The sequence below is a fragment of the Pteropus vampyrus genome, unplaced genomic scaffold, assembly GCF_000151845.1.
Source record: "Pteropus vampyrus isolate Shadow unplaced genomic scaffold, Pvam_2.0 Scaffold2, whole genome shotgun sequence".
In the NCBI taxonomy this organism is placed as follows: Eukaryota; Metazoa; Chordata; class Mammalia; order Chiroptera; family Pteropodidae; genus Pteropus; species Pteropus vampyrus.
This window is the reverse complement of record NW_011888783.1, coordinates 20,148,134-20,173,095: the sequence shown is the minus strand read 5'-3', so window position 1 is coordinate 20,173,095 and position 24,962 is coordinate 20,148,134. Positions and strand designations below refer to the sequence as shown.

Sequence of the window (24,962 nt, the reverse complement as noted above, 5' to 3'; positions counted from 1 at the left end):
CCAGCTTTAGCTTCTCAGACCTTAACAGGTCAACATTCCAGAAAAAAGTTTCCTATAACACTGTAATGTCAGGGAAACTCTTTGGGGCAATGACAATCTCCAAATCAGCGTGAAACACATTACAATTTATTCTTTGAATTGACATTTTGTGAAAAGTACAGAATATTCTGTATAGTTCAAAGGGACTGGAAAAAATCCCATTCCTCCACTTCAACATTCCCATATTGTGAGCTGATAGCAGTGATCTTCCATTCTATTGAAGGACAAACAGAAGCTCAGAGTTCCTGACTTCTTTACTACTCAGCGGCCACTTCCTGGGTTCATTCCTCTTTGGATGTCCAGGTGATGTAATACCGTGACGTTTTTGTGGAGTATCTTATTTTGAGGAAAAAGAAGTAAAATGTGGCCGGGGGGGGCGGTGGGGGTGGGAGGTGGGACGTGGGTGGGGGGAGAGCGTGAACCCTCCCTCTCTATTTGAACTTTACCCTTTCCATCAGCCCCACCGAATCACCCTAAATTAGATGGTTGTTTATGTTCTCTTGGTAAGTGAGAGATTCAAAAGAGCTACTGGATACGCCAATGAATATTTGTAACATTTGTGGAAAGTAAGCACAGGAATTATTATCAATAGGCATGTAAGTAGATCAGCATCTAGGCGATTTAGCTAAATATTGCCTTGATTTTACAAGAGATTTTAATATTTTTGGATATGCCAGATGTTACTGAAGTCTAATCTCCATTGTTAACCAAAGAAGAGGTTCAGGCTATACTAAAGAACAAAAGGCATTTATTTTGAACAAAGGGATTGCAATCAGAGAAACGCAGATTCAGGTAGCAGCCCAAACTATGCCCTTGAAAGAACAAAGAAAGGCAGGGTTTATAAAGGCAAAAACTACAAAAGGTAATTCTTGCAAATGAAGGATTGCTGGCTAGGTTAACAGGGATTGGTTAGTTCTAATATGTGAATGAGATCAGCAGAGCCTACAAGGAGGAAGTAAAGTCCATATGTGTCCATACGGCAGTTGTTCCAGGATGTTTATGACTCAGCCATGAACTGAGTTTAGCAACAGGTTAGCAACTTAACAGCAGCTCTGGGAGCTGAGGCACAAGATGTGGGTAGGCCCCACTTCCTTAATAGCCTCCCAACTATATTTTAAGTGACTCTCTTATCAATGCTTATTCTATTTAATTTTCTCCATTATCATGCACTGGGCAGCCACCCTTCCAATAGCCACTCAGCACACTTTTAACATCTTTCACCTGTGACCTGGGCCAGAGGTTGACTCAGTGTCTCATAAGGCCCTATTCTCTCACAGATGTCAGTGAGAGACCTGACTGTATCTATGACTTCTAGGATGCGATGTCTTCAGAAGCAAGGCTAGGCTGCAGTTGTTGGCATAATTCCCAAAGAACCGTGGGCATTGGGAGACTAATGCACTAGAGGCCGAGAAGCAGGAACCTCCTCAGAAGGCCCTTATTCCTAGAGCCAGTTAAGCTTAAGAAATGGATTTAGGCAGGTGAGCCTTGTCTATGAGTTGGTTATGTTCTCTCTAGTCCATGGCCTATATCCAAGTCAGTCTCTTGGTTTTAATTCTCAGCATTTTATTGACCCAGGGCCTGAGATAAGTAGTGAAATAATAAACCTTTTTTGGTTTATTTGTACGGTAGAATTATGGAGAACTATTATGGTTTGAAATGAACATGAAAAAAATCTCGTTAGAAGGAAGTCAAATGTGTTTAAAGGAGTCATTCTCAGTCTCTCAGAGAAGCCGAAACAAAAATTTAAGACGTTCTACATTACTTGGAGCTGTTCTTAATTAAGGTACCTTTGATTTTAGTATTTTCCCTTAACGTTTTTTTTTCCTCCAACTTAAAAGTAATAAGCAATTTATGCTTATAGTAGGTTTTAGCTACTTAAAAGGTTATGTCTTTCAAAAACACAACTTCGAAAAGGTCTAATTCCACATTGCTACAGAAAGGTATGTTTGAAAAGTGTGGTGTGGCGTGGTATAATGTGATATGGTGTGATATGGGTGTATGTATTTGGGGTGTGTCTAGGGCAGGGGTCGGCAAACTGTGTCTGATCAAATCTGGCCTACTGCCAGTTTTTGGATGACCTTTGAGATAAGAATGGTTTTCCCATTTTTAAATGGTTATATTTTAATGGTTATATAAGTACTTACATAATATCTTTGATTTTGCCTCTTGGCCCACAAATCTTAAAATATTTACTATCTGGCCCTTCCAGGAAAAGTTTGCCAACCCCCTAGTCTAGGAAATAACGTCGCAGGCATCTCTTTTGATTTTGATTATAAGAAATATTTATATCATTTGTTCCACTCTTTTATATTACTCTTCCAAGCTACCAAAACTATTATCTCCTAATAAAAATGTTTCATCTTTCTGCAGTCATCTTTCTGCAGGGGTCAATGAAGGAGACACAAAATGTTTGGTGCAAGATGTTAAAAATTCCACCAGTAGTCCTCACAGCATATTTTGGAAGAGTACAGGAGAAGAAAATTACAGAATGCCCTCCCATATTAAGGAGTTGGCTCTAGGACTCACACTGAATGGAACATTCCTTAAATGTTTGCTTCCATCATGAAATACTTTGGGCACCAGTTCTGTCTTCTTCAGTGTTCTGTACTTTTGAATGCATTAGAAAAAGAACCTCAGTTGTGAGCTGATTCTCCTGTGGAGCCGACAGAATAATGATAGACAGGCATGGTAGGCAGTTCTCCAGTATTCAGTGAGAGCTGTCAGAGTGAAACCAGGGAGCAGAGACAGTGTTTGTTTTAACAGCGGTATCGAGGTATAATTTATATACCATAAAATCCATCCATTTTAAGGATGCCACTCAATGATTTTTAGTAAATTTACAGAGATATATAAGCATCACCGTCCAATTTTATAACATTTCTATTACCTCAAAAAGAACACTTGTGCCCATTTGCTGTCACTCCCTATTCTGTTTTACCCCAGCCCCAGGCAACCACTATTCTATTTCCTATCACAATAGATTTGCCTTTTTCTGGACAGTTTGTATAAATGGAATCACCCAGTATGTGTTCATTTGCAGCTGACTTTTTTCACTTGACATAGTGTTTTTAAGTTTCATATATCTTGGAGTATGCATCACTACTTCATTTGAACAGATGTACATCATTTTGTTTATCCATTCACCAACTGGTGGATATTTGGATTATTTGTGGTTTTGGCTATTATGAATAATGCTACTGTGAACATTCACATGCAAGTCTTCGTGTGGACATGTGTTTTCATTTCTCATGGATAGATATCTAAATGAGGAATGGCTGCATCATATAGTAAAGTATGTATCTTGAAGCATGAATTGTGAATTCATGACATGGATGTGGTTTCCAATATTTTTCCTCATTTAAAAATTTTTAAGTTTAAAAAAAATTTTATTTTTTCAGTTACAGTCAACATTCAACATTATATTAGCTTCAGGTGTACAGCATAGTGATTAGACATTTATATAATTTCCAAAGTGATCTTTTACTCAAACTGAGGTTTTGTAGGAGCTTATGGAACTCCTGCAATGAATCAGTATTTGGGTTGGTGATAGTGTCGCACCTTTGGGAGGTTTTTAATATTTTGGATACTCACATAGTTCTAGAGCTCTAGCCAGCTCCCAACAGATACCTGATGCCTGTATCTGTTTACGTCCCAGATTCCATTTAGGTGTGGCTGTCAAAGGGTATTTCAAAGTGATCAATAAAGGAGAGGAAGTTATCTTGAATGGTTGGTTTCATCCTTTCGGGCCAAGGAATGGGACTGCTCCTTTTCCATTTCTCTCCTTTCCTCTCCCCACCTCCTCCAGCACTCATTCCTTTAAAAAAAAAATGTGTTTTCCTCTCAAGACTTCCCTTTATGATGTAAAAACGATGATAGGGAGTATAGGGGGAAAAGTTGAACATAATAACTAGCTATAGGAGTCTCAGGAAACAGGTGGCACTGTTAACCTGTAGATGGCACGGTATCGAATATTGGTTAAATGCATGGACACTTACAAGACATACAAGCTCAGTAAAGATGGTTGATCTTACCATATCTATCCTTCTACATCTCCAAAACAAGAGTCATAATAGTATTTATTTGTTGTGAGGATGAATGAGTTAGAACATGTAAAGTCTTTAGAAGTGTATGTATTGGCAATTACTCAATAAATATTAGCGATTATTTTTGTCATTGTTTACTGATGATATGCAGAGTGCTCTTATACAAAAATCACAGGCTTTAGCATCAGACATCTTCAGTGACATCTTGAGTTCGGTTCCCTTCTCCTGTATTTACTAGGTATATAACCTCAGATAAGCTTAATTTGCATTCTGTGCCACAGTCTCACTTGTTTAAGGAAACAACAACAACAATGGCAACAACAGACTAGTCGCTGTGATGGATAAAATGGAATTACACATGCAAATGCACTTATGCAAGTGGTGGGAAAATAGTAGGTGATCAATAGATTTTTGTTGTTTGATTGCTTGTTTTTGATGTTAAGGAGGCAATGATTAACAGAGCAAAAAAAAAAAAAAAAAAACAACCTGCAGATCTTCTGGGGCTGAAGAGAGCACAGCACAAGTTGGAGAAAGAGGGAAAGTCTGCAGAGAAGTGATAAGTGGGATCTTGTAGGGGAAATTGGTTTTGGACAGATAGGGTAGTCTAGGTAGCAGCAGGCCCAGATCTGATGTTTTACATTGGAACTAGTGGGGACCAAGTTAGGAGTTTAAAGGTGGGATTACTGAAAGCCTCGAAAGCCAGACCCAATTCATAACAGTATCTTCAGAGTTGTTCTTTTAAGAACCTCAATCTGGCTACAAATGGGCAAGATATCAGAGGTGGAGACCATTTCCAGGAGGACTGCAGGCTTTCATTATTTACCCCTTTAGAAAGAAGTCCTACTCTTCAGTCTTGGTTCTGAGAAAATCTGCATGCCATTCTTTCACTAAAGACATGAGTGCATCTCTCTCTTTCTTAGTAGTGCTACCCCAGTTAACCTGAGGTTCTATATGGCAGTGATTTTACAGCTCCAGGAAGTAATGTTACTGAAAAGCATGCAGTGGAGCAAAGAAAGAATGTGTATTTGTTATATTAGCCATTATAGCTCAAATAAGTACAAGTGATTACAAGGAACCACTTGAGAATCATGTGCTATAAGATTATATATCTCTGCCTTGAATTATGTAGTAGCAGTGTTCCAGAAAAATTGTAAATACATTCTATTTTTGTAATTTGAATTGTTTTACCATTAACACATGCCATCATTTGAGGTGCTTTGAGTGACTGATTTGCTATAGTGACTCTAGTTCTAAATTTCTTACTGTTTGTCTCCCCACATACCCACCTCCCACTCCCCATGCCCTTTCTCCTTTCTTTATACTGTTTCAAATTTCAAAAAAGTTTATGATCAAGACTTTGACAATGTGATAAATATTTCTTAATAATTATTTCATGTTGTTTCTCATAGCGTGAACATTGATATACCTTTACTTTTTTATTTGAAACGGAAAGGGAAATATAAGAACATAGTTCATTCTGATAAATGTTTGATTAAGTCAAGAATCCTTTATTCCCAAGTCCTTTTCAGATTTAGAAAGATATCAGAATGGGCCCTGCCACCGTTAGCTTTCATCCCCATGAGGTCTTCCTCTACTGTTCCACCAACATGGTGCAGGGACCTCCAGTCTCTATTGACAGTTCCTTTCCCCTTGTGTTGGAGACAGTGATGCCTGTCCATTGCTCCCTGCCTTTACGTTACAGCAGAAGTCTTCAGAGGATTTGGACACTGGGGAAGCCCAAAGGAACCAAAGGAACATTGTCTTAGGTTTGAATTCTGCCTGGTCCTCTGATGAAACTCTGTTTCACCACACCCCACTTCAGCTCACACAGAGAAGGGACAGAGTGTAACACTATCTGCATCTTAACAAGAATTCCATATCTAACTCATATAGACTGTGTTCTCTAGGCACTTTTCTCCAGTGACCCTCAGGCATGATGACCTTGAGGAAGAGGTTACTGTTCAGATATTGTCATTAGCTGTGAGTGCAAACAGAGAATGCAAATGACTGCTTAGAACAGGTAAGGCTTCCTTCAATCTGCAGTAGCGCATCAAGAAACAGTTTTGTAGATTGTCAGCTCCTTGAGGAAGGGACCATGACTTACTTATATGTATTTTCCCAGCATCTAGTAATATGTCTTGGCATTTAAGAAATCCTCAATATATCTTCCTTAATGAATGGCCATCTGTTAGTATAATTACAAATAGAATTTCTTTGATTTGACTTCTCTCCATTTTTGTTGGGTGGACAGTTTCCAAGAACTGAGCAAGAGTTCATTAGGTTATTAGAAAATGAGGGTGAAATTTTACCCATGAGAATTCTGTGCCTCAGGAGAACAGAGAATTACATTCTGGTTTATTCATATAGTTTAGAGAGTAAGATTAGGAATAAAACATTCCCCCCATCTCTGCCACATACAGAAGTAAAAAGCTTAGATCAAAGGTTGTGAACGGAAGACCCCAAGTTGAATCCAAACACAAAGTATTTTGTTTGGTCTGTATGGTGTTTTATTTTTAATCAAATTAATTGTCAGCATTTATAAAAAGCCAGATTTCATATAAAATATCTAAAATATCAGATTGCCAGCTTTCTCTGAAGAATGGGAAAAACCTGGCAACACTTGAGTTTGCATGCCCTCTTCGCATATGACTGGCCTTATTTCAATGCAGTATCGAAAATTCCACAGCGCCCAGCACCCATCACATTGCCAACTGGCAACTGAGTGCCAGTTGCCATTGATCCCAGTACTCAGAGCTAAGCCTGACCAATTCCCATTTGCCTGACCTGCTTCTTCCCCACAGGCTTTAAGTTTTCAGCTCCTTGTTTAGAGGCTTTGGGTTTAAAGCTTTTAGATGATAACCTTAAAGTTTAGATATTTAATTTTGCAGTTATAAAATATCTAAATACAAAGGAGTTTAAGAACCTATAAAAAAAATAAACTCATTTTGTTCATCTGTACATCTTCAGTGGTTGATTTCTTCACATATCGTACCTTATTTATAACCCTACATTGCCATGGAAATTCACTGCTGTACTTTTTACTTCCCAGCTCCACTAAATTTTACTCTTAACATTTTTGAAGCTGCTTATTCAATGTGCTGATTTAGTGTAGTAGCGATCTGAAATGGTTTTATAACATTAACTATTAAATAACTTTTAAACTGCAAAGGAAAAATAAGAAGTCAGCCAAATCCTGACACATAAATTTAATAAAGAAGTGACAGAGTCTTTCATTTACGTGATCTACTGCTTAATCACTTTACTAGAATGAAGACATCCTCTTGTAACTTCTTCAAATCTAATACGAAATATCTGTCCTAGAATCATATTGTAGTTTACTAGTCTGTCCAGCCATGGGCACTGACCTATACAGTTAATCATAAAACTTAACTTAGGAAGCATTTATTGGGTACCTGTCATATACCTGCTATATAAAAATAGTAATGATAGTTAAGAGTTCTTGAACACTCACCATGTGTTGAAATACTATTCTGTGTACAAATGTCGTTTTATTTAATCCTCACTCCATCCCTTTGAAGCAGGTGTTATTATCTTCATTTTGTAGATGACTTGATAGAGGCACAGGGAGTGCCCAAGATCACATAGACCGAGTGAAACTGTGGATACAATATTCCAGCCCAGCCTCCTTGTGGTAGTTCTGGGTAGATCTAAGACAGATATTTCACGCAGAGTCAAAAATCCACTGGTTGTTGATCACTTAAAAGATAACTGTAATATAGATTATCTTCATATTAGAATGACATATTATGGGGCAAACAGTTCTACCTTGGAAGATGGAGATCAGAGAAGACTTCAGAATAAGTTGTTGAATAAAGTGGAAAAGAAGTCTCAGGAGGAGAGAAAGGTATGAGCAGAGTTCTTGAGGTATAAATGTGAATGGGCTACTCAAGAGATGGAAGGCAGCCCTGACACTTGGGAAATGATATTTGTAGGCATTACATGGAGACAACTAGGTTTTCATTACTTCCAAACTTAGGGTTAAGTTTAAGGTAAAAAAAAAAAAAAGAATCAACGTATGATGGATCAGAAATGAGATTTGTCAAGTCACCTTAAAGAGGTGATTCCAGGCTTGGCTAGGGCAACATTTATTAGCTTCACCCAGCTAAGGAAAGGGTGGTGGCGCAGAGATGTTATAATTTCCGCATCGTAGAGGACCTTCTGAGCTACAGGTTGGCTGAGTGTGTTAAAGCACTGGGGAAAAGCAGCGTTGGCTTCTGGAATGGTAAGACTTACTTTTTTAGTAAAAGTGCCTCAGGCCATCTTAAGATCACCAACTCTTCTTGTTCTGTGTCTTGTGTTTTGCAGGCAATATCTTGATTGTACTCTGAACTTTTGTGTAGATTTGCCTATAGGAAAAGAAACTCTCATTCATGCCAAAGCAAATATTCTGCACTATATATGACTTAACTCTTTCTCGTGATTAAGTTAATCAGTTGACAACCTGGCTTAAATGTCTGTTTGTGGAGCTCAGTGAAGGCTAGCCTAGCTTGTAAGAGAAAGATGAAAACTAGATGTGCTGGACTAGAGCAGAGGCTGAGGGGAAGGAGCAAAGGAACAAATGAAAGGGGTATTTCCAAGGAAGAGCTTGACATTTTGATAACTGATGAGAAATCGGGGTTTGAAGGAAGAGGAGGAATCAAGGATAGGCAGCTGAGTGGATAATAATGTCCTTGACAGAGATGGAAGGCAGAAATAGAGTGGATTTCTGGGAGAAAGATAATGAATGTTTGGTTTTGAATTTTCAGTCCGAGGTGCCTATGTTAATGGAGAGTCTGGCATTGTGTATCCAGAGTTATGAAGCTGGTTAGAAGCAGAGACTGCACAGCATATAGGGGGTGGGTGAGTTCACCTACAGGGAGCCTGCAGAGTGAGAGGGAGGCTAAGGATAGAAGCCTGGGTATCACTGATATCAGAGAAGAGCAAGGGCCTCTGTGCTGGGACAGTGGAGGGAAAGAGCAAAGCAACAGTGATTCAAGCAAAACAAAATGGCCAGTTTTATCAACTATTGCAGAATCAAAGTATGACTTAGACTCGCAGTCAAAAAGTTCAAAGAGCCTTAAAGGTCTGATTGCTTCTCCAGAAGAGAGACTTGAACTTGCCCAAGATCACCCTGAGAGCATCAGAGGATGATTACAATGTCTCCTGTTTGGCAATCTCATGCTTATCCCATTTTTTCCATGCTTCTTATTATTTTCTAAGTACAGCAGGCCCTCAAATAACATCTCTCTCTTTTTTTTTTTTTTTTAATATTGTTTCATTATAACGATGACAAGAAGCTTCACTCTTGCTTACATCAATTAGCCTCTGGTAAAATGGGTTTCATTATACATCATTTTGCTTAAAGTTGCAGAACTTACTGATGATGTTAAATGAGGACTTGCCATATAGCTTAACAGTCAATATGTAATACGAGCTGGTATGAGACATCGTTATGCTACTTTGAAGTGGACAGCTCAGTCTCACGGGGTTCCTAGCTGTTTAAAATATGAGCATGAGGTGCTGCAGTATATAGCAGGTGTATGGGCAACTCGCTATTCTTTCAATCGGTGTGCTACACACATGACTTCAACCAGTTCACCACGAATTTCATTGTGTGTGTTTTAACTGGATTCAGTTTTATAAAATGGCTTATTCTCTTATGAAAAAAAGTGTAGGTTGACTGACTTTTTCAAGAGGGAAAACCTCAGTGGTGACAGATTGTTAGTCTGATTATGTCCCTTTCTCTGTAAGTGGAAGGAGCAAGAACATCATCCTCTCAAGTAGTAGATATTGAGTCAGAAACCTATGTACCTATATTTGTTTCCAACTGGAAGATCCTTGACATTCATAGATTTAACTTATATACACATACGTAGATATATTTGTATAAAATAAATCTGCATACGTATATATGTGTGTATATGCATACATACATACATACACAGACATAAACTTCTACATTTACATGTTCACACAAATATTCTTTATAGACAACTGAAAAGTCCAGAATGAGAGTGTAGTGGTGAAAGGTCTGAAGGAACTGGGATGTGATGAGAGGAGGGTGGGTGTGGGCAGGGAAAAAAGATTAAAAAAAAAAATCCCAGGTGTGACAACATGATTTGAAATGTTTGCATGGCGAGACTGGTCTGTCGGGGCAAGTTAAATTAATGAGTCTAGTCAACCTAGAATTCATTTTTGCCCATCTCTCTGTATTTTAAACTATTTTTTCCCACTTCTCATTCCAACCCTGAAAAGTAGGTATTTTAGTTCCCTTTTTCAGATGAGAAAAACTAAAGAAATTTTATGCTAGAGTTGTAGGCAGGATTTAGGGATAAGTGAAGATCCCCACCCATATCCCTGTGAAAGGTCTGCTCAGTCTCATGGCCAGTTATGAGATGTGCAGTGGAGCCTGTGGCAGAAAACTAACACCAAACAGGGCAGTCGAGAGGGGCAAATTAATTTCTTTCTCAAACTCAAAAGTATGTACATTTTGAAAACTTAAGTAGCATGATTTCCTGTTTTCTTCTTTCCCGTGCAATCGCAGCATCGGTGCTGAACAAATGACTCTTTGTCTTCAGTTGGCTTTCAGATAAGAAAAAAAAATTATTGTGAAAGCACTTGATGCTCAAAGGACATAGAACATTAGTTTGACCTAGATGATAGTAAATATTTGACTGCTTTTGTGTGAACCACACACTCAAGAATTGTGACATTTACAAGTGCATACTCCAAAGTCATATTGACTAAATTTATTTTTGGCAACAGGGAAGCAATCTTGGTTTTATTCCTTTTTTTTTTTTTTATCTTTACCCTAGATAAGTGTTAGTTGAAAAATGCTCTTTTACTTTTTTCTGATTTTCACAAATCATGGCCATTCAAACTTGAATATAAATGGACTTTAAGGTCACAATTATAGGGTTAGTCTATATTCAAGGGAATTTTCAGAGAAATGAGAGAGAGTTTATAGGCAGACTGACCTAAAAGAAGTGTAATTTGACATTGATTTTTGGCAGATATATTTTGAGTAGATTGTGGGAGACTGGTACTGGTGTTGGATAGACTGATGAGAAGGAACAAATACCAGTAATGCTGAATTTTACCTGGCTGAGTGCTAGACAAGGAGAGAAAAAGTTGGATCCCAATGAAGAATATAATTTAACTGCTAATAGAACCCATCAACAAAGCATTTAAAAAAACCCATATCCAAATCAAAGTAGTTAAATTTAAGAAACTGAGCACAGTAGATTTAGAACTAGGTATAAAACTCATTCAATATCTGAAACATTTCCAATAGCAATTTAGTCTTAAAAGAGTGAATATAATGACAGGAAAAGAGTAAAATTAATTATGCTTAGAAAAGGATGCTTGGGCGATGGCATTAAAAAAAAAAACAACAAATCATTCATGGTTTCTAGGTGGTTTCTAGGTATGACTTGAGTGAGCATAATTCTTATTCACATTATCTTTTTATAATAAAAAAATTTTAAATAACAATGACAATATAACAAAGACAACACTCAGCTCTAATCCTGTTTTAAAGGACTAAAATATTACAGATGCACTTGAAGCTCTCTGTATATGCTGTCTCTGTCTCCTTTATCCTCCAGAGGTAATCTCTATCCTGAATTTGGGATTTATATTGCCTTCCTTATTGTTATGCTACTTATATGTGTATGTGCATGTATGTATGTTAATATATATTTATGAGATACATAGCATTGTTTTGCATATTACCAAATTTTACATAAGTGCTTAGTCTGTTTTTTGAATCAATGATTTAGTGAAGGCTGTTTCTGCTCAAATTAAGTTCACATTTGATCTGAGAATGAAAAGTGAACAGGTTTGACCTACCTCCAACCTCAGTGACTTTGCATTGTTAAGTCTGTTGCTTCTCAAACAGAGAAACAGCTGAGCCTTCAGCAAATGTGGAAAACTATTTGGAGTCACAGAGTTAATTATTGATGGAGGCAGAAATAATTCAGGAAATGTTTGCTTTGAGGCTAAAGCTCAAGTCTGCATAATTGGTCCATGGGAAGAGTAACATCTTTTACTCTCACTAGATAGAGTATTCTTTGGACTCCTAATCTAATGAAAGTTTGAAAGCTATCCCAGAAATTTAGATTGGTTATCAGAGTTCCCAAAAGAATTTTTCATTTTACCTCTATATCATTTTTTAAGATATATGGGATGTTTTCAAACTAGAATTAATTTACTTTTCTCCCTAGATGATGAACATCTCTATTGTACTCATGTAATAAAGTTAGTGCCCTAGTAACAGCTTGAAAAAAATACTGACCTGTAAAAAATCATGTTATAGCTTTAAAATTTTTTTCTTAGATAAACCTATTAGTTAACTAAGACTTCAGGTCTTTCTATCCCTCACTTCAAAATGTTGCATCCTAAAAGTAAAGAAAACTAATCTTTGGAGGGAGGCATTTTGGCTAAAAGCCTATGGAACAAAAAAAGTATGTGTCTGTATCATTTGCATGATTCAGTGATGCCTGATGGTTTTGTTAGACTTACTAAGAGCAAAACAAGAGAAGGGTCTCGTTTTGTTCTACAAACCAAAAATCCAGCTACCTAAGCAACCAACCAACCAAACAAACAGAGTTCAAAACCTGTGACTTTGTAAAAAATGTAGGTGTTAGTTTAATTTGTGAAATTGCATGTCTATACACTAATATGCATTGTACTGCCTCCTCAGAGACTAAGTGGTATATCAGATATCTACTGAGTATTTTCTGAAACTTATGGTATAATTATCCATTTCCATTTTTTATTTTATGACCACAAAGCCACAGGATATAGATGAAGGAGACCTGGTGTGAAAAATGGAGGGACCTGTTTTCTTTCACCAAGTTTCCTGAGAATGTAGAAAAGTTGCACAATTCTCTGGAGCCAGTGTCCTCATCTATAGAAAAAGGGTGTGGCTGGACTCCCAGGGGTCCCTGCCTAACTGTTCAGAACAATTTTGTGTTCGAGGAAATAAAAAACGGGGGATGGATACCTCTGATTTATGAGCACAGAAATATACTAATGTTATACAACACCCATAGGGCCAAATCCTTACCCTCAGTGAGCTGTTTTCCCACTAGGATAAACAGCATACATTCATGACACCAACTCTAAATGGGATTCTAGCTAAGTCATTTCACTTTGAGTGTGCGCTTTACATCATGCATAGAAAGGAAGAAGAGGCAGCAGAGAAAGTCGTGTTGGCCCTCCTTCCTTAGCGTAGAAAAGGAGCTGAAATGGAGATGGCAGCTGTCAGAGTAATTCCACTGATTTTGTGTAATATCATGAGGAAAAGAGCTGGAGAGTATTGTTACTTATAAAAAAAATTAAGTTTTATTTTAATTTTTGTGTTAAAAAAAGGCAACATTTAATAGTGAGGAGCATGGTCTCTGGAATCAGCTTGCCTAGATTTGAATCCGAAATTCACCACTTGCTAACTGTGTTTTTAGGCACGCTACCTAAATCCTCTCTCCTTATTTGTAAAATGGGAATGATGTAGCATCTGCCCCGTAGGGTTCTCACAAGGTGTAAAACTCTTCTGATGGTACCAGGCATAAAGTAAGTTCTCAAGAAATGCCAGCTGTTATTGTTTTTGTTTTGTTTTCTTTTTTTTTTTTTTAAAGTCAGTGATCCTCAAAGAAAACCTAGTAAGTAGAAATACTGTTCACTTCATAAAGATGAGTTTTGCCATCCAGCTTGAAACTATAGTTGCTTCACTTCAAAACTTTGTGGAAGTAAATATGTCATATATGATACAGAAACTCCTTTGAAGGGTTTTTATAAGTCCAGTTGTACTTGACTGGAGAAGTAACAAAATATGAGTATAATATGTTTATATTGTAGCTTTGTTCATATCTTATTAAAGTCATCAGCTCTGAGATTTTAGTAGAAAAATAGAAATTTCATCCACTTTGTGCTTAGAGGTAAAAGGATGGATTTATATATTTTAAAGTGTCAATGTAATAAGTCTACACTAATTTATTTCAAATTATATTCTGTTTATTCATCTAACTTTATAGTTTTACTTCATTTGTAATAATTTGCAAGATTTAGTGGCATGATTTATATTAAATGATAAATTTTATGAAAGAAAAGATAAAAACCCTATTACTCTTCATGTTATTTGATAAGAAATGAGTTAATCTTTGTTTGGATGATGGAACAGCGAAAATGAGAATTGTCTCAAAATTAATAAATTCCATTTCAGAATCAGAGGAACTACACACTACTAATTTTTTTGGGCTCGAATAATGTGTCCTGGTTTTGCACTCAATAACAGTGTTTTTTATTATTTAGACCATTCCAGAGTTGAGTCTCTGATTCCAAATTTTATATTATTTAAAAAATTGCATTAGATGTATTTGTTGTCTTTTCCCTTTGTTAATGTTTTGCACAGTTCCTGAAAACAATTGATAAAATTATTTGACGGACTATTTTGGTTAAAATAAACTTAAAAGTAAGTAAATGAAAGGAGCACTTATACCGTTAGTAAAAATTCAGTTGTCAATTTAGGAGCTATTTTTCATAAAACATTATGTTTGCTATCAGAAATGTGAGGATAAATAAGACTGAGTCTTACCTACTTGGAACTCACAAGCAAGTCAGAGGCTTGTGGCTGTAATCAAAGATGAGACAAAGAGGTAAGGAACTCATCACTTGAGAATTACAGTGGTTTTAATGTTGCAACATTCAAAAAAGGTGGCTTCATGGAGTAACTAGCTAGCATTTGACATGAATCCTGAAGGAGAGATAGTGTTTCAGCAGGTAGAGAGGATGAGTGGGTAAGATGGAGAAGGGCCCCCTGGATAATTACTGTGCACTTTTGCTGACAAGCTTAAAATTGTTTTCACTGCCCTAGTATTGGGGTGGGGGGGCAAAAAAAAAAGCACCAGAGCAGTCCTTCTCTGTCTCCGGTTTTGCAAGCAGCCAGTTTCTAATAACCAGGACAGGGACTATTATTATGTGGTGTCCATCAATGTTTCCTCCATTAGAAACACCAATTTTCAGGTGTATAAAATCAGGAAGAAGCAGTGTATATAGCCTAAAGGTTAAGAGCTGGAATACTGGAACCAAACTGCCTAGTCTCCAGTCCTGGCTGACCTTTACCAAGTTGATAAACCACTCTGTGCATGTTTCCTTGAGAGAGAGAGAGAGAGAGAGAGAGAGAGAGAGAGAGAGAGAGAGAGAGAGAGAGGGACGGACGGAGGGAATGAATTACAATAGTACCAACCTTGTTGGGTTAGTTTCAATAAGTGACTTTCTCTTTGTAAAGTGCTTAGAATAGCTCCTGGCCCAGAGGAAGCACACTAGAAATGTGAATAAAATGGCTCCATATGCCTGCCCTGCTCTTTCTAGAATGGTGTGCTGAGTTGAGTTCAGGGAGCTACACTGGTTGTTTACCCCTGCTTCTGCCTCTTTTAGAAATTAGGATCCCTGTGCCATTTGGATGGCACCTGGCAGCAAGGCGCAAGATCCCAACTATCTGATTCTCTGCATTTATGGCACATTTTATTAGTCTTGAATTTTAAAAAGAGCCCTTTCAGTTTGCTGTATAAGAACAATAAGCTAGATTCAGTGGATGATACTTTATACTACCTTTCCATTCTAATTTTCAAGTTTGATGGATGTAAAAGGTTTCCACATGCAAACAAATGCAGTGGAACACATCGACTTCTCTGGGCAAAGGAAGTGCATGCACTCTAATTCTGTGGAATTTGAGAGTGGGCTTTAGATTCAGTGCTGCATTGGTTAGGTTTGTGTCCTGGTTTTGGCACTTAGCAACAGTGTGGCCTTGGGCAAGCTAATCCCTAGGCCTCTATTTCCAATAGAAGTTCCCACCCGGTAGAGTGAGTTCCTCATCTGGAGTCTTGCGGGGATTCTGTGGTGCTTCTTAGCATCCTATATCAACAGCTCAGGATCCAGCTCCTACTTCTGCTACCTAGACTGCCATTCACCTTCTGCTTCCCTGGCTCCAAAATGGGGTGAGTGTCCCACTTCTGTTTTCTGCGTCCTTGTGAGTTTATGCTTACCTTAACAAAATCCCTCTTCTGCCTTAGTAGTGTTACATTCATAAAGGCACAAAGGTAAATTCATGCATTCGATTTGCCATCTTTAACCAGGAGTCATCTTTGTTTTTAAAGGAACATTATTTGTTATAACAACAGTGTCTTTAGAAATTTTCCTATGAGAATAAATTTAATGCTTTCCTTCTTCATTCCCTGTTTTCATTAATATAATCTGAAGATTCATTTTTTTATTATTCTTTTTAAATATTTTATATTATCCCTTAAGAACAACAGCATTTAATTGAAATTTAGAGCAATTATTTATGTTGCTAACCATGGGCTTTTTATTCTAAAATTATACTTTTTGAATTCTTAATTTTTATTTATATCTCAGAGGATTGGAATGACTCAAGTAATTTTTTAGCAAAGGTTAATGAATAATGTATTTTCAGAGCCTTTGAATATGGGAGACTATTTTTCATATTCCCTTACAAATGAAAGGCAGTTTGGCAGGCAATAGCTTTCTTTGATTGAGTCTTCTCTTTCTTCTATAATTTAGTAATACACAGGAGAAATTTAAGATCAACTGGACATTTGTTCCTTTAATGATGACTAATTTTCATTTGATTTATGTGTTGTTTTGTTTTCATGTCTGAATATTGATAAATTTTTTAAAATTTTATTTTAACCCTGGGTCTCGTAATTGTTGTCAGAGTGTGGCTTTGAATTGTGTATTGTTTAGAATACGATTTATTTCTTTCTTCTCGGTGCAGTTTTTCTCCTTCAATTGTGTCTCTGATTATTACTTCTATTTCAGTTCTTCATTTGTGTTTTCTCAAAAACAACTATAATTAGACTTGTTTTTTCTGGTCCTCCACATCTAGGGTCTTTTTTCATCCATTGGTTCTTTTCTCTGGCTTGATGTACGTGTTTATCTTCTACCTCGATGATTTAACTTTACTTGGTATGTATTTACCCCCTCCTCAACTGTATGGATAATAAGTCTGTCACTTCATTTTTAGCTTCTTTATTTCACCTATAATCTCTTTCTATCTTACCCAATAGTCTTTTACTGATTTATAACTTTCTACTTTTATTTTTAAGGGACATGTCTTCTTGTATCATGTTAACAATGCCAAATACTTTTCTAAAATTTATATTAAATTCCTTTAAGAAGTCATTTTGGGAGGGAATGGTTCTTTCTTTCAATCTTTACCATGCTCTTTTCTTCAAATGCTTATTCAGTACTTCTTAGTAGCCCTCTGTTGACATTTAGCTGTTATTCTCATTATTCTTGAGTTTGAAAATATCCATCTAGATCTGCTCACAGAGAAGATGCATGAGTTGCTCTTGGCCTCACTCTCTGTCCTCTATTTGCCAATAAAACTTCTTTTTTAGATCTCTGATCTTGTAGCAGGTTGATGTTTATAGGCTCTGGTGGATTCTCAGTGAATTAAAAGAGTTTCGTCTAATGTAGCTATCTCCAATGCCTTGTTCTCTGTTCTCTGTTACTCTGTTACTGATTGTATAAGAATCCAATCCCCAGAATGCAACACCATCATATCATCTTGTCCATAAATCTGCATTTCTGCAACTAAAACTCACAGGATGCTAAGTACTACATCATTTGTAAGTAGCAGTCACTAATTGATGGGGTGGGGGGATTCTCCTGCTGCCTCAAAAAGCATGATTCATGACAGAGATCTATCTAGGGTTCTGACTGAAACAGGTTTTTGCATTTCTGTGCAAGATAGCAGAAAGTGGAGTAAGGAAGATATACAAAGATTTTCATACTTCCTTCAAGACCCATACCTTGTTTCTCATTGCCTCTGATTACATTTTAAAAATCTAATTTTCTTCTTCTTTCTGCTGTAAAAGTTTTTCTCCGATCCTCGTAATACGTTGAAGGTTATATCTTCCTTTTTGTGGTTGCATACACCTTTATTTATCTCTCTTTTTATAGATGTTTTTGTGAGAGGTTGGGGAAGGCCCTATCAGGGGCTGGCTGCTATACACCTGTAACTTACATGAATCTACACAAAATTTTAAAAAAGTACTTTCTGCATATGGCAAAATGCTTGAAAATTTTGCTTCTTGCAGATATTTTATGGAAAGAAATTCTTTCTTGTAAATATTCATCACAAGTTGTTATTCAAATGATGGAGACATCTGTGTTTCTGTAATAGAACCTATGTCTTCTGAAAACTGGGTCATTTTAGTGATAAAATAAAATGTAGATACATAAGTTATTGTAGGAATTCCAATGACCTCCATAAAATTTTTGTTTTACATAAAAACTGCATGATCACAGCCTATTAATAAAAGAATCTTAAAGCTGAAACAGCTGTTATAAATTATTAAATCTAGGAGTTACAGACTCAGTTGTCTTCAGGGGTCAGAAAAGTGACTGCAAATTCATGGAGTAGGTTGGATTAATATAACAGATAGTGAGAGGGACTAGAGAGAAGCGGAGATTACTTGTGTTGTCAAATCCTTGAGTCACCAGTATAATATCAAAACAGTATAATATCAAACACAGTGTAATATAAACCTACCCGCCCCTCCATTACAGAGATGGAACTGAAGTCAAGGGATATTAATAGATTTGTCCAAAGTTTGGAGAATCTATGTGTCTTAACCAGAACAAGCTACATAATTTGCAGGGCCCAATGTAAAATAAACTATGGGGCCCCTTGTTCAACAATTATTAAGAATTTCAAGATGGTGACAGCAAACCGTTAAATCAAGCAGGGGACCTTATGCGACTATACAAGTTACATGCCCTTGAAGCCATACCTGGTCTTAGCTTCTGATCTAGATTTTGTATGTCCAAACAGAAAGAAACACACAGACACTCTCACCCACAACCACCAAAAACTGATAAGTTGGAATTAAACTTAAGTTCTTGACTTTGATTCTGCAGTTAGTGAAGTGCCTTTACTTACAAGAGAGTTTTTGTTTGAGGTTTTAGAATCATTGCTTTTTTTACATGATTTGGAAGCTTTTGTTGAATCATTACTGCTTCCATCAGTTTTTATTGTTTCTTCCTGAATTCTGGTTTAATGAATTATTAGTTAAAGATTTTCAGCCCTGAAGTTCTAAGCTCTTCTCTAAATGTCAGTTCTGACTTGAATTTCAGAATGTTGGAAGAGTCACTCAGCCCAGGAATACAACTCTGAGGGACACTTATGTCTGCTGCAGGGTCTCAGCTCTCCCTCCACCTAAATGTAGCTGTAATTTCTTCCAGGAAATTTTGTCTGTAACTTGAATTGTTTCCTAAAATAACCCCTTTTTTTCCACCTTATTTGAAATTTTTACATGAGTTGCAAACACAAAGAGTAGTTTTCCTGCTAGCTTGAAGTTGACTAGTCACTTTCTCCTTTGAGGTCATCCATAACTTGTCACCCACAGTACCATGAACACTGTAACCTGAGGAATGCTATTTAGTGAAATCTAGCCAGGTTTGAAAGGCACAGCTATTCACAGTCACAAAATATAAGAAATAAAATTGGGAATTGAGTAATATGCTAAGATTATTATTGTGGTATCTGTCTAACTGATTTATATAAAATCTGTATAAATAAAGTCATATTTTGAAAGACTTAAACATTCATTTAAAATTGAAAAAGAACTTAAAATTGTTTCCTCATTTAAAAAAGTGAAAGTCTAACAGCTAGTTTGGAATGGTATAAAGTTGTCATTAACAGTCCTGTATCAGGTTGATGATTTAGATCTCAAATGTGTTCCTTTAGTGACATCCACAAAGATGTCGATAAAGATTTGTTAAAAGATGAAGACAAACGTCTGATTGACAAATATTAAGATTTTTATTTTTAAAACAAATATGAACCTCAGTTAAGTCGAGTTAATATCTGAATCAGACAGAATTCAACCCTATCTTACATACCTCCATATTATTGAAATATATCCCTTCATGAGTAATTAACAAGAGGAAATTCACATAGGGAAGGAGAAGATAAGCAAATAGGTAAATTAACTAAGTGAAAGTTGTGAATATAATTATTATTTAAAAATTTACAGTAACCCATGCACATGAGTGTTGTGTATGTGTTCAGCTAGCACTGAAATTGCTCATTAAATTTAATCCCTGGTTGGGGCAAGGGTGGGGGTAGGAGTTGGGGGGGCAAATATAATGGATTTTTTCATGCACATATTTCAAAATATGCTGTGAACTATATAAACTGAATGTCATGGAATTTTTTTTAACCTTCTACAGGTGGAGATTTTCATTTTACCTTTATGTATTTACCTATGGAGTCCGGTTCCTGAAAAAGGTATGATCTGTCAAGTTGCTTTATATAATTCTTATGTAACTGTAAGCCTAGATCTCATTTTTTATGTGTGACAGTAGTCATATTTTAAACAATCATAACAGGCTTCCTAAGAATTGTCTGTGCATTTTTCTTTGCAGATTATTCTTTATAGTAAATAATATACCTAAAATGCTCTTGAAATAATTTGTTTTTCTAGTGAAAGATGTTGCTCAGTCCTCTGACCACTCTAGTTGGTTGTTTATTACTTGTGGGCATTAGGAGCCTCATAAAATCCATATGAGGCTTTGAAAGACGTTAGTCTCCAAATCACAGATCCCACAACTTAAAAAAATTAGTTGTAATGTGTGTTATCATTGTAGTCTTCATCAATAGAAATTATGTTTTAGTGTCTTTATAGTTATTAACAGGGTAGCACCAACTGCCGCTGGAAAATTTAATTCCTTTCATAGATCGTTTTTCTCATGCTGAGTTTTTGCTGTTGCATAAGCGCAGTGAGGCACCTTTATCTATGAAAGCAATTCTCTGAGGCTGCTATAGTCCTCTTCCTGAATATTCTGATGCTTAATGTCACTACTAACAGTTAGGCTGCTTAAATTCAAGACTTATGAAGACTTATCTTCTCATAGTCATGCACATATTAAAAATAGTGATTTTTTTGGCAAAAAATGGGAAATTATTTTTAAAAATATTTTGTTATTAACCTTTAAAGAGTTATAGCAATGTTATCTTTATTTAGTTCAAAACTTTTTCCAAAATAGGTCATTATGCCATGTGGCATGCCTTACTCGTCAGTTTTTATGTAAATATTGATGTGAAAATTGCAAATACATTTTTATTTTTAAAGTCTGAGTTATAAGATATTTTCTGCCTGTGGCAAATTCTATTATAAAAAGTGCCTGTTTCCCATTATCATGTTTTCCTAAAGGAAATATTCTTTTTCACTTGTTGTCTTTTCCTTTAGTAACTTACACTTATTTTTCATTTAATATGATCATATGCCCTAGAGGCCATGTGAATAGATTTAAAAGGATGAACTCCATTCTGTAGGCTGTCTAAGTATGAAGAAATTCTCAACTAGGGTAAATAAATGTGGTGGAAACTACTTATTTTGGAACCCTACTGTTGTTCTAGTTTTCAAACTTACTTTCTCTAGGGGAAAGATGGAAAGAATGGCTGTAGAGCTTTTATGCTCACAACCTTAGGAGAGCTTTGGATAGAATTTTGGCTGACACGGGAGAGTTGTGCTTCATGGGAATGTCGACTTGCTAACTGAGGGCAAGGTTTGGAATTCATGTTGGGTTCTGTTGGTGGAGGACTTTGATGGTGAGTGAGGATAGATAATGTAAGCCAGGAGCACTTTTTTGCCCTTTCCCCTATACCTGCAGGATATTGTCTCTTTTAGCTCTCATACAACAAGCCTGACCATCTGTCGTTAGAACAGGAAACACTTTGACACTTCGGGCTGCTTCATCTGTCCCTAAACTAACTGAATGAAACAAGAATAGTTTTCACACTCCAGTCCTCATTGGCTCTATAGAAGACTATAAAAGGGCCTGTCAGTAGAACATTTGCTTGGGAATTGGTTTTCCTTAAACTATACCAGTTTCCTTTCAAATTGTCTCTAATTTTAACAAATGCTTAAAAAATGAAAAGAGAACTAGATGTTGTTCTTCGTGTTGAATTATTTGTATTTGGGATTTCTTCCTTTAATATTATCTGAGAAGCACTCAGTTTTGAGTATTTCTTAGACTATATTAAATGAGCTATATAGTTTAGTGTTAGTCATAATGTGTGATAAGAAATACACATGGAATCCATGTGATTGAACTAGCTGTGGAGGACTTCATAAGCCATCTTGTGCAACCCTCTTATTTCACAGCTGAGGAAGCAGAAACACTGAGAGGGTAGGTGGCATTCCAAAGGTCACATAGTTTCTTAAAGGCTGAATCCGAAATGAAACATACATTGCTGTCTCTTATTCTAGTACTTTCTCCACTTCGCCAGCCTGCGCTAACCTCAGCATGATTTCCAAATGACTTCCTTCTTTGGTTAAGTTAGCTGACTTGACCTGATATAGTCATCGTTTTTCTATTCGTAGAACTTTAAATACTTACGTTAATGGATGTTTAAAATATATTTCTATTAACTTTCTTGCAATGGACAATATATTTGCCCATCTGATCAGAGAAGGAAAAAAATAATGTTTATGGAGGCAGAATCAGAAATAATCAAAACAAGGTAATTCAGATTTTCGTAATGCCCTAAATGTTTTAAAATAAAATATTAGGATAGTGGGCCAATTTTAAGAGTGAGAGGCCACAGGTGCTTCTTACTTCTAATATCAAAAATATGGATTATTACATGGGCTGTTAGAAATATGACTGGGCAGCTTGCACCACCCAATTTTCTTCTGCCTTTAGGTCAGATAAACCTGATACATCTCACCTAGGGTGGATTAAGCACCTTTAAAAACCCATTCTACCCTGAAATTCTGTGATTTAGTGAAAAGAGATATTTACAAATTATAAAACATCCTGCACCCATATTGTGGATAGAGAATCTTAAAAAAATAAAAGCAAATAAATTAATAAATAGTTTTTAAAAACCATAGAATTTTAGATTTAAAAGTTATGCATATCATATAAACATCTTATTTTATAGATGAGTCTATGAGGTGTGAATCTCTAGGATAAGAATAGCTTTAGTTTTCTCTGCTGTATTGAAATACATTCAAGCCAAATAATGAAGGTTTATTAAATGCTATTAACTTTTCCAATTTAAATTGGCATAATCCTATAGGAAGTATATACATATTTCTTCGAGGTATACTAGAGTTTCAGTGTGTGAATATGACTGATTTAAGTGCCCTCAGATTAAAAATATTTTTCGTATTTAGAAATAAGGCAGTTAAGAGTTTTTAAATATGTATAAACCAAGTCTATATCAATAAACGTTTGTGTTTAGTCTGGGTCCTCAGAGAAGGAGACAAGAAGAGATTGAATGTGCAAGAAACTGATTAGGGGAAATGAGAAAGGAGTTAGAGGGAGGTTGGAAGAGCCTTCAGACCACATTGTAATTCTGAACCTGAGAGAGAAAAGAAGGAAAGAAAGTTGGATAAAGCTCTAAGACTGCTGTGCCTTTCTAAGGAAAGTTCAGTAAGGCTACTGGGGAGTCCTGGAGTCACAGTTGACCATCAGAGGAGACCTTTGTCTTCCAGAAATGGGCTTGCCTTTAGGATTCATATTGTGGTCAGTCTTTGACTGGGAGTAACCCGGCATGGCCTTCATGCAATTGTAGCTGTGGATTTTAGAGCATAGCAGTTGGGCTCTGGGTCATTTACACTCCCAGCAGTCCAAGATCTAAGGGGCACATTGTCATGGTTGCCATGTGTGCTTTATGTAAAAAAAAAAAAAAAAAATTCCAGCTATTCTGAGCAAAGCCAAAGGATACATCATGGAATATGACACTATGTGACATAGAAATTATGTTTTCATATGCAAGATGCTTAGAAGCATAGAGGACTATCATACTTTTTTTTTTCCATTTTACTTATCATGCATTGACTTAATCTCCATTATGTCATAGTTCTTATAGTTGATGTATAAATGTATCTTTGGAGCAATAAACAGGCTGACTTCCCACATGAGTTGGGTGACCATACAAGCTGTCTTAGGGTTAATTTCCTCTTATACTCAAACGGCCCAGTTTGGGTAGTAAATTATACGATCACCCTATGAATAGTTCTATAACAAGTAATAACATAATTTGCCCTGTATTTTCAAATTTTTCAGACATCCTGTGAGGTATTCATATGTTTATTTATATGAAATCAACAAAATGTTTTCTGTAGTTTCACGATTGCAGATAGGGAATGAGCCTCCTTTATAGTGATGTAATAATGCTCAGGGTGCATACATTATACATTGTGTTTGCTTTCCCAGCTTAGAGCTCCCTTTACTGATAGCACTAACTTTGATTATTGAAGTAGACTCTAGAAGGCATTGACCTTACAGATATGTTAGTGAACTAAGTAAAGTTATTGCTAGGATAGTAGGAAATGTTTAAATAGTTGAAAGATAAGCCTATCTTAATAGTCTGTTTCTGTAATTGCTGGACAAAAGTGACTCTTTGCTTATAAATATGATTGGCAGAGACAAGTACTTTTAGAAAAGAAGACCCAGAATTATGTCAAGTGCTCTGAAGTCCTACTTACACAATGTACTCATATAAATTAACACATTTTTCTAGGTCCTAAAATGAAACCACATATCAAGCCTTAAAAAATAGAGTAAGCTATCTCTCATTTACTGTTACCTCTTTCTCATTTGTAGATGGAAGTTTGTATTGGATGGAGTTCTTAGAACATTTTTCTTTTATTTATTTACTTATTCTTAAAAGATAATTGTGTCACAGGAAGGCAATATAGATATATGTGCAACTGGAATTTAGGTAAATATTTTTTTCTTGTAATTGCATGTTAAGCTAATGTATTTCCAACTTTTTGACCGTAGGGTATATTTTATATTACAATCCATTTTATACACATGCATGTATATAATTAAAAT

At 36.2% G+C, this 24,962-nt stretch overlaps 1 protein-coding gene across 1 annotated transcript in view; it reads left to right on the top strand.

The window, feature by feature from the left end:
- The window catches only part of CERS6 (ceramide synthase 6), a 272,206-nt gene that overhangs the window by 127,981 nt on the left and 119,263 nt on the right, over positions 1-24,962 (top strand). Inside the window, exon 4 of the mRNA XM_011358174.2 lies at positions 20,340-20,397. Within this exon, the coding sequence (XP_011356476.1) occupies positions 20,340-20,397 (58 nt within the window). The remainder of the gene's footprint in view (positions 1-20,339; positions 20,398-24,962) is intronic.